The following is a 10,078-nucleotide window of genomic DNA, read 5'->3' on the forward strand; positions in this document are numbered from 1 at the left end:
AGAAGGCCAAATTTCTCTCTAGTCTAGATGTAGAGATGTTGATCCAATTCAACACTGAACAGCCCTATATCTAATCCTACTTTACCAACTTACAAGAGGAAGGGGAGAGAGAGAGAGAGAGAGAGAGAGAGAGAGAGAGAGAGAGAGAGAGAGAGAGAGAGAGAGAGAGAGAGAGAGAGAGAGAGAGAGAGAATACAAAATAATAAAGGGGTGGTGATCCACTAATACTGGAATATGCTTCTTCCTCCCTAGAATAGCACAATACATCAATGAAAATAATTAAAAGAACTTACATAGTTGTCTATTTTACTATATTTTAGGGTACATGTAGAGGTTAGGATTTAGCAAGATGTTGGAAGGAAAGAAAAGATTCACAATAAACACTTGAAAACATGGTTAACATAACATGTAGACATAAAAAATAGAAAAAATACATTTAGACATGAATTCAACAAAGATCTACACAACATATCCAAAGGAGAGAAGAGATAAATTGATAGCTTTCATTAATACAAATGCATAGACTAAGTTGTATCAATAGAGGTACAAAACATGCATGAGTCTTTATAGAGAATTAAGGGAAGAACCCCTAGAATGAGCACAAAAGTATTTTTATTCACCTATTGGCTGCTAAAGGAAGAGAGGGCATGTGGCAAGAAACCCTAGTTTCTGCATAACCAATCATATGTAGACAAGTGTACTTCAAATCTCAAATTGAAGATATGAAAAACATTCTTGACACCATATTCATGCCCCAACATTGATGAATATGTGAAAGAAGTGTGAAAACCACCATGAAATTAGTTGCAAAAATAAGAAACAAGGATGACCTTCTGACAAGGAGTCTAAAATAAAAAAAAATTAGAATGACTATCATATATTCCATTGGAATCCATTAAAAATGCATTTAAGACCCTTCATTCAATTTCACAGATCAAGATCTAGTAGTTGTGGGAGTTCTTGCAACATTAATGATAATTTATAGGTCAAAATGTGAAAATCCACTAGATTATCCAAAAAACCCTAGGGGAAGGAAAGGGGAATGAGGAACAGGGGGGAATAAGGACATTTAGACTTTTTCCAACTATCATTGACACCAAAGGAAAGAAAAGGGGAACAGGAAATAGGGGAGGAAAAAGACATTTAAAATTTTGTCCAAATATCATAGAGGGACTTGAATTTTTTTTGATCATGAAACAAGGGGGGAACAAGGACATTTGGACTTTTTTCTAAATAGCCTTGGGGGACCCAAAGTTTCATCGAAACCAAAGGAAAGGAAATGGAAATGTCGAATAGAGGAGGAACAAGGACATTTGGACCTCTTTCCAAATATCCCTAGGGGACCTAAAGTTCCACCAAGACTAAAGGGAAGAAAAGGGGAACAAGGACATTTGTTTGTTTTTTTAAATTTCCTTAGGAGATCTAAAGTTCCATTAGGAGCAAAGGGAAGAAAAGAGGAATGAGTAACAATGGAGGAACAAGGACATTTGGACATTTGTCCATATATCCCTAGGGCACTTAAATTTCCATTTAGACCAAAAGAAGGAAAAGGCCCCAAACTTAAACGATTTTGAAATTTTTCAAATGGATATTTGACTACAGGCTAGGGAAGGGAAACCACAACCACTGGAGGCATATAATAAACTTATTCATTTTTTTGGATCAATTGTAGTTGTTGTGTAATAAAGGGGGCATGAAATATCAACATTAACCAAAAAGAGAATACTAACTAGTTTGCAATCATGTAGAAAAATGCTAAAAATAGTGTCAACATACTTCTTTTCATTTAACCTTTTTTTTTTTTGTTAACTATATCACTATATATTTCTAGATCTAAGATATATCTTTTTAGCCCTTAAATATTTCATATCGAATGTACCAAATAAACGACCCTTAAGTTCCCTAATTACCCCTTTAACATTTCCTATAAATGACATTTCATCAACATATATGCTAATGACTAGCAGTCTACCATCAGTCAATTTAAAATAAACACAATGATCTATATCACTCCTTATAAAATCATGATCTTGCGCAAAAGCATCAATTTTTTTAGACATTCTTTTTTACTACTTTAAATAATAAAAGTATCTCTTTAGCTTGCAAACCAATTGTTTTTTATGTCTTGACCATAAAATTGTTCGGTTGTTTCATAAATATTTTGTCATTAAGATCTCCATGTAAAAAAGTTATTTTTACATTCATTTTCTCCACTTCTAAATTAAAAGTGACAATAATAGATAAAAGCAATCCAGTAAAGGTTATTTTATCCACAAGAGAAAGTATCTAATCAAAATCCACTCCCTTAATCTACAAGTAATCTTTTTCCACTAATCAGTCCTTGTATCAGTCCAAGTTACCATTTAATTCTTAATTTATTTTTAAATGTCCATTTTCATCTAGTGGCTCTCCTCACATTAGGAGCTCAACTAGATCACGTGTCGCATTTGTCCAATGTCTTTACTTCATATTTCATAGCTTTTAATGAATATTAATGCTCATTTGAAGATGAAACCTCCTTCACAAATCTAGGTTTGTTGATAGTATACGATAAAATAAAGACAACAAAAATTAGATAAACTATATCCATACCTATCAATGGGCTTCTATTTTCTATTGGATCTTCTTAGAGTGTTTAACAAGATGCTCTAGTTGTTCATCTCCAAAGCCTTCGTCTTCCCCTTCCTAGCCATCTTGTTGTTGTTCTCTTTAGATCTATTTCACATATATGCAATGCATCCTTAGACCTCTCCAAAGTCTTTGTTGTCATTTCTTTTGAAAGCAAGGTGGCAACAAGGCAATCCAATTTCAAATCCTATCTAAGAGAACCATTGATTGCAAGGATCAAGTTATCCCAAGATTTAAGCAATGGACACAATAATAGAATATATTTATTCTCATCGTCTATATTTATATCAACTAACTATATAACTCAAGATTAGATTAAATAAATATATTTGCATTAAGTGACTATAACTAAATCAAGATTAGATTAAACACATTATAAGTGTTTAGCAACTAAGTCTTCATCCTTGATTTTAAGAGAGTACAACTTTTTTTTCAAAAATAAATTATAAACTCTTAGTTTGATATCCCACCTATTCTATTCCACAATTTATAAGTAGTAGCTCCACTGGAAATATTCAATAAAATGGAAATAGATAAACACAAATGAATTGTGTCACATGTTTTTGTATCTATTTTTTCCCCATTCCTCATTTAACTTGTTTAGTTTGTTCTCTTGCACAACAATCCATTGATTTATTTCTTCCAAGAGATCCTACATCTTTAGCTTCCAAAGCTCATGTTATGTATTGTTGAAAGTTTCAATATCCAACCAAGATGAATTAGTTATGATCGCATATCAACTTCAACTTGAAACTACAAGAAAATGTAACAAACTCCCACTACATCAAAAAAACCACAATCAAACACTCAAAGTAGGATATCAGGGTCTAATTAAACTTGTAGCTTTGATATGAAATGTAAAAAATATAATTCTATAGTGAATGTTTGCTGAAATCTTTGAGCATTTAATACATAAAAAGTAATAGATCATAGATAGAAAATAGAAATGATCACAAAAGAGATGCAAACCATAACATAAGATATGAGTGGGAAAACCCTTGCAAGAAATTTCCAAATGAATTACACTAATACAACTTTTCTCTCTACATTTTTGTAGCATTTTGTGGCTACTACAACCTACAAAACATTTTTTTCCTTTAACTAAACTATTCAATATATAGACATGAGGAAAAACACAATTAATAGATGGTTTCTAGAACCGCATGCTAGAAACCACTAGCTAATGTAAGCATTAATATCCATGCATAAATCACCTTTGCATTTGATTTTCAATTAATATGGTCAAATGTGCATAGTGAGGGCTAGATAGACAATAACAGATAATAATGCCCAAACCAAGAGTAAATGAAAAACTATTTGCCATCTTATCTGTCTTTTTGATGATCTTTCTTGAACTTCTCCAGGCTCACACTTTACTCCCTTTTATCCTGCTTTTTCTTTCAGCAACTCTACATATTTTTTAAGTTATCATAGTTTTGTTTAACAACTTTCACGACAACTAAAAAATAATTTCAAATTGCCAAATTACATACTGTAAGTGACGATTAATGCCACTTCAAGTGGATGTAAATTGTTAAATAGACACTTCTAATATTAAAATATTGTAAGGTGTATGACACCTAGCCCAACAAGAACCACTTGGCAAATCTACCTATATGTAGACAAAAGTAGTAACTCTAAGGCAACTTGAAATTAAGTTCTTGTTTATTCTAATTCTAAAACATCAATGAAAAAAACTATACACAGCTTTTTTCTAGAATTCATGTACAAATTAATCTTGTAAATAGTTCAATAAACCCTTTTAATATTAAAATATTGTAAGGTGTATGACACCTATCCCAACAGAAACTACTTGGCAAACCTACCTATATGTAGACAGAAGTAATAACTCCAAAGCAACTTGAAATTCAATTCTTGTTTGTATACAAAATCAAGATTAATTTCTAAATGAAATCTAGAGAAAAACTGTGTATAGCTTTTTTGCATTGATGTTTTTGAGTTATAATAAACAAGATCAATTAACTTGTATATGTGTGTCTGTGTATCATTTTTATCCTGTTTCTGATAATGGATAATAGAATGTTATACCAATATACTAATTAAAAAAAGCTATATACACTAATTCTTCAAAAGTTCTTTTCATATCATGAACTGTAGAAATATAATGTTTGTAACTTGAAATTATCCAAAAGCACATTCATTCCACAACACAACACACCTGAATCATCTGCAATTTGGTTTGGCTTATCAAGCAAATTCAGCACATTAGTTTGTAAATAGTGATCGACTATACTTGCATATTTTTAGGTTGCCAGAATGGTCAATCTAGAGTTTTATGATATTTATATTTTATTTGGAAAAAGTGTAATCAGACAATCAAGTTCAATTAGAACATAGTTCTCTTATCTCATGATGAATCATTGAATGTGATCCAAAACATTGATGTAAACAAAAGCCTAACACACAGAAGAAACCAAAAGCTAGACAACAATAGAACATAACAGTCATGTCATAATCGAATTATAATGTTGATGAGAAATTGATGGACATATACAGGGAGAAAGAGAGTAAAATCAAATTTGAGAACAGCCCAATGGCCCAGGACGCTTTAGTATGAGAAAAGACAAATTTTATTGCTCGTATGCAGTACAATGAAAACAATTGAATCAAAGAATGAATGAAATTGATGTGAAAGAATCGCTGTAAACAAATGATGGATGCAGTAAATATACGTATATTGTATTAGTAACAAATAGTCTCTCTACTGCTGTGATGCCGCTGCTTCTGGGGAAGAGGAGAGAGTGAATTCGGGTTTAATTTCCTCCAGCCTATGCACAACTTCATCCATATCTGGTCTTGATGATGGAGTAGGATCCACACAGTGCATAGCCAACTGCAGTGTGTTAAGCAATTCGTCTCCAGAAGTAGCTGCGTCTTTCATCAACTCCAAGTCAAAAACTTCATTAGTCCACTCCTCTTTCACAATAGAAGCAACCCATTGAGGGAGATCCATCCCACTGTCTGCAGTCATGGACTCCCCTGGAGCCTTGCCAGTGAGGAGCTCCAGCAGGATAACTCCATAGCTGTAAACATCTGTCTTGGTGCTGGCTTTCTTCAGCTTTGTCAGCTCGGGAGCTCGGTATCCAAGAGCCCCTGCTGTGGCAATCACATTGGAATTGGCAGCAGTTGTCATCAGCCTGGACAAGCCAAAATCTGAAATCTTGGCATTCATATCTGCATCCAGGAGGATGTTGCTGGATGTGAGATTTCCATGGACAATGTTCTCCCTGCTGTGTAGATAAGCAAGTCCTCGTCCTGCACCAATTGCAATTTTCATTCTTGTATACCAATTCAGAGGCGTTTCTGGTCCTCTTGCTGCAATGGACAAGAAAAATATTCTGTCAGGACTCTGCAATTAGTCAGCCTGCTAGAATAAGAAAGATATATAACGCTCTGCCATTAATCAGCCTTCTATAAAGACAATTCTCTTAATTTATGATAAAGATCTTTTCCAGTTGCACAAATTAAAGGGATCAGCATAAAGATGGTCAAGCATAAAGATGGGAAAGTTTGAGTGCATATACACTGCAATAAAACTTCTTCTGAGTAGAAGAGAGGGCATGAGAATCTTTTGTCAGAAATGGCAAGGCAAATGTACCGCGTTAACATTACCAATCCATTTCCACCTCTATGGAGGTCTGCCAAAGAGAGCGTACTCATTCAGTCTGTGGGGTAGGTGCCTCTAAAAAACACAATTATTGCCAGCTACCTACAGAAGGTAGTTCCTTGAATCCTATAAAACTTGGAATTTTATGAAGAGAGTTGAAAAAGGGAACTTAAGAAGCACGTCTAGGCACAGAACTGTTAGTTTAGTTATAGAAAAAATCCTTATAGAGGCCAACACAATAGTTGGAATTGGGTAATTGGTACTATTAAACATTGCACTTTATCCAAAATGGTGCAGATGAATGTTTCCATATGCCCTTTCATAAGGGGAACTTAAGAAGCACACCTAAGAACAGAACTGTTAGTTTAGTTATACTCCATACTAGAGGCCAACACAATTCCCTAGCCATAGTTGGAATTGGGTAATTGGTACCATTTAACATTGCACTTTATCCAAAATGGTGCAGATGAATGTTTCCAGGGTACTGATTATACCAGCTCGGAAGAGAATACTGATTGGTTGAAATGCACATCAATGGATCAAAATCATCGCCTGCCAGATTTATTGATTCGATAGAGAACCAAAGTGGAGTTTGTCCTATTTCGTTTCTTTTGGGCCCTACTGATTCTATGGAAACAAGAAAACTAACAAACAAATTGACAAAAATAGCGGCGAAGAAAACGATCTTTCAGTGAGAGAATTACCATGAAGGAATGCTGCAAGGCTTCCACCTGACATGAAGTCGAAGACCAACAACTTTTCATCTTTAGGTCCCCAGTAATAAGCTCTTAGAGCAAGCAGATTAGGATGCCTGATCTTCCCAAGTGCATTAGCTTCAGCCTCAAACTCCCTTTGATTCTTGGCAATCCTCTCCCTAAGCCTCTTCACTGCCACTTGATTCCCATCCTCCAGAGTAGCCTTATATACAGTTCCATAGGTACTCTTGCCCATTACTTCTGCAGTGGCACAAAGCAGATCATCTGCTGTGAAAACCAGAGGGCCATCAAAATGTACAAGCTTTCCTCCTACCTCTCCTCCTTCCAAACCAGCAGACGGAGCAGTAGCACTCTTCTCACCACCAGATCTTGCAGCAGGCTCTGAAGATTTTCGACAGAAGAAGCAAAGGAGCAGAACCAGGCAGATGATCACTATCAAACCAAGGACACTTCCAAGAATGATGAAAACTAGTGCTAGAGTTTTGATTCTCCTGTGCTTCTTCGATTTTCCCGCTGGAGTTGTTACAGGGGACCCACTTGGTGATAAAGATGTATTACAGGGATTTGAACCACTAAATCCACAAAGGCCTAAATTCCCCACAAAAGAGCTAGAACTGAATTTCCTTGCCAAGAAGGATGGAACAGAACCACTGAGCTCATTGTCGGATACATTGAACCTTGAAAGATTTTTAAGTCTCCCCAGTGAGGATGGAATGCTCCCATTTAACCTGTTTAGTGATAAATCAAGAGAGGAAAGACCAGAGATATTTCCAAGCGATGAGGGAATTTCCCCCGTCACATTGTTCTGTCTCAAGCTGAGGGATACCAGCTTGTGAAGTTCTCCCACTCTACTAGGAATAATATGATCAATCATATTGTTCTCCAAATCCAGCTGGTTAAGAGAAGTAAGATTGCAAAGTTCTTCGCTGAAACTTCCATTCAATCTATTATGAGAAAGATCAAGGGTTTGAAGATGTAATAAATTACCAAGCTCGGTAGGAATGCTGCCTTGAAGCTGGTTGTGACTAAGAACAAGCTCTCTGAGATTTCTCAGATTTCCAATGGAATGAGGAACGCTGCCCGATAATCCATTGTTTTGAAGATGCAAGGACTGGAGCTGAAACTCGTGCTGTCCTCCGTCCCAGGTATCAGGTAATGGGCCACTGAGATTGTTATTCTGAAGGTTTAAGAATGTCAGAGAGGGATTCCGAGCCAGGTCTACAGGAAATGCCCCAGTAAGGTTGTTGAAGCTCAAGTTCACTCTATACAGTTTGGTTGAGTTCCCAATACCCTTAGGAATGGTCCCAATCAACAGATTGCTGCTGAGATCCAGAGCTTGAAGAGCAGGAGAGTTACCAATGCCTGGTGGAATGTTACCAGAGAGTCTATTATGAAACAGATACACACCTCTTAGATTCTTAAGGAAGCCCAAAGAAGTGGGTACGGGACCCTCGAAGGCATTGTGATGCAGGTTGAGCTTTCTCAATTGAGAAAGCTGACCCACTTGCTCTGCAATGCGCCCTCCAAGACCCCTCCATGGAATCTGTATAGCAATCACTTGGCCTTTAACACATTTGATACCCACCCACCCACCAGAGCATGCTCCAATCCCACTATCATTCCAGCTCCTCAGAACACCCCTGGGATCGTTCACTGCATGCTTGAAGGCCTGAAGAGCTTGAAAGTCCTCCTGGGTCACAACAATCCCATCATATTGACCTGAAACGCTGAGCACCACAGTCAGCAAACACAACACCCACTTCACCACCACCGTCCCTTGTAATTTCATCTTCTCTCCTCCCCTAGCCCTCCCACTGCGCTCAAACTGCAAGTCTATCGAAGAATAAGCACACTCCAAAGCAATGTACTATTCAATCTCCCAAGCTCCACCCTGCTTCACCTAGAAAACAAATAAAACACCAAAATCAGAAACCAGCATTATAATCCTTCTAACATTTTCATTTTTCATCAGAAACCAGCATTCCCAACATTTTCATATTGATATAAAATACAGCATTCATCAAGTTCATTTTAGATCCTCTCATTTGTGTACATTGCAAGTTGGCAACCAAAAAGCAACCGTTTAGATCTCTAAATGCTCACTGGACATCAAAGACCATTAACCTCTACACTACATTGCTACCTAAGCATTCTAAGCTAAAAAAAACAAAGCATAATCCATTACCTTCTACAACTGATATCTACAGACAGAAACAGCTCTGGAAGTACTTACATTCACAGCACTGAGCACAGCAACTTAAACACACAAAAACCAATGCTTCAAATCCTGAGTACTGCCATTCCACTCAAAGCATCTTAAACCTCAGGAAAAGCAGGACAAAAAGAGTCTCAAAACCTCTTGAAGAAGCATCCACACTTTATCAGTACTGAATACAATTTTACCTCAAAATGCTCAAAAAATCAAACAGATGGGCATACATAACAAGCATTCACCCCTACCAGTCCTAGTTATTTCTGCCTTCATAATGATGCATTTCCATGTGGAAGCCCGATTGGGGTGCTCAGAAAGTGTTGGGCTCCTGACTGGCTGAGAAGGCGGAAGATTGTTTTTTTACCAATTTCCAGGAGCAAAACTGGGTCATTTGCCAGTCCCACGTACTAATTTTGTCATCGTAATGCGCGAACAAATACTTGTACTCGATTCCCCATAGGCAATACTTGATCTGGTCATAGAAATGGGTGGAGAAGTCACGAGTTGTCGTTAATAACGGCTCTATTGTGCTGCTCCTTAACGGCTATATGACTGCGCAAATCCAACGGGCTACTGCATGTAGTCACGCGGTTCAACAATTTTAATTGATTGTTTTATTTTAAAGTCTACGGGACGTTTGAAGAGTGGAGAGGGTTTAGTCTTAGTCAATGGTCTTATGGAGGGGGCTACCATACCTTAAAGTTGTGCTATAATTTGTCCTCACACCCTCATCAATTTTTTTATTTTTTTTAATTATTTCTTTTTGGGGTTGAGAGGAAATTCTAACTGCAAAGAAGGGAGGGGACCCAATAAAGTAAAGGCACTTTAAAGTAATCCTAGGGATGTTACCTAAACTAGGACCATTTTTTTAATAAAGTACAAATCATATACCCA

General features: G+C 36.6%; 1 protein-coding gene across 7 annotated transcripts; it reads right to left on the minus strand.

The window, feature by feature from the left end:
- Positions 1–5,157: 5,157 nt before the first annotated feature.
- LOC131048353 (probably inactive leucine-rich repeat receptor-like protein kinase IMK2) lies at positions 5,158–9,667 on the minus strand. Of its 7 annotated transcripts, none has more exons than XM_057982304.2 (4): positions 9,433–9,667; positions 9,206–9,287; positions 6,961–8,872; positions 5,158–5,964 (listed from the first exon to the last, which is right to left on the minus strand). In XM_057982304.2, the coding sequence occupies exons 3-4, from the start codon at positions 8,759–8,761 to the stop codon at positions 5,351–5,353; spliced, it is 2,415 nt and encodes an 804-aa protein (XP_057838287.2). In that variant the 5' UTR covers positions 8,762–8,872; positions 9,206–9,287; positions 9,433–9,667; the 3' UTR covers positions 5,158–5,350. The 7 variants fall into 7 exon arrangements, with proteins under 7 accessions (XP_057838287.2, XP_057838294.2, XP_057838300.2 ...); XM_057982311.2 differs by having other exon boundaries at positions 9,206–9,266; positions 9,427–9,667; XM_057982317.2 differs by having other exon boundaries at positions 9,158–9,266; positions 9,427–9,667.
- Positions 9,668–10,078: the final 411 nt, after the last annotated feature.

Source organism: Cryptomeria japonica, chromosome 7 (assembly GCF_030272615.1).
Source record: "Cryptomeria japonica chromosome 7, Sugi_1.0, whole genome shotgun sequence".
NCBI lineage: Eukaryota > Viridiplantae > Streptophyta > Pinopsida > Cupressales > Cupressaceae > Cryptomeria > Cryptomeria japonica.

Bases quoted from the DNA above. Each gene is read 5' to 3' on its own strand.
- LOC131048353 (XM_057982328.2), bottom strand. From the start codon at position 8,761: ATGAAATTACAAGGGACGGTGGTGGTGAAGTGGGTGTTGTGTTTGCTG. The intron at 5,965-6,960 runs GTAATTCTCTCA...TGTCCATTGCAG, and splicing joins CCTTGCAGCATTCCTTCATG to CAAGAGGACCAGAAACGCCT.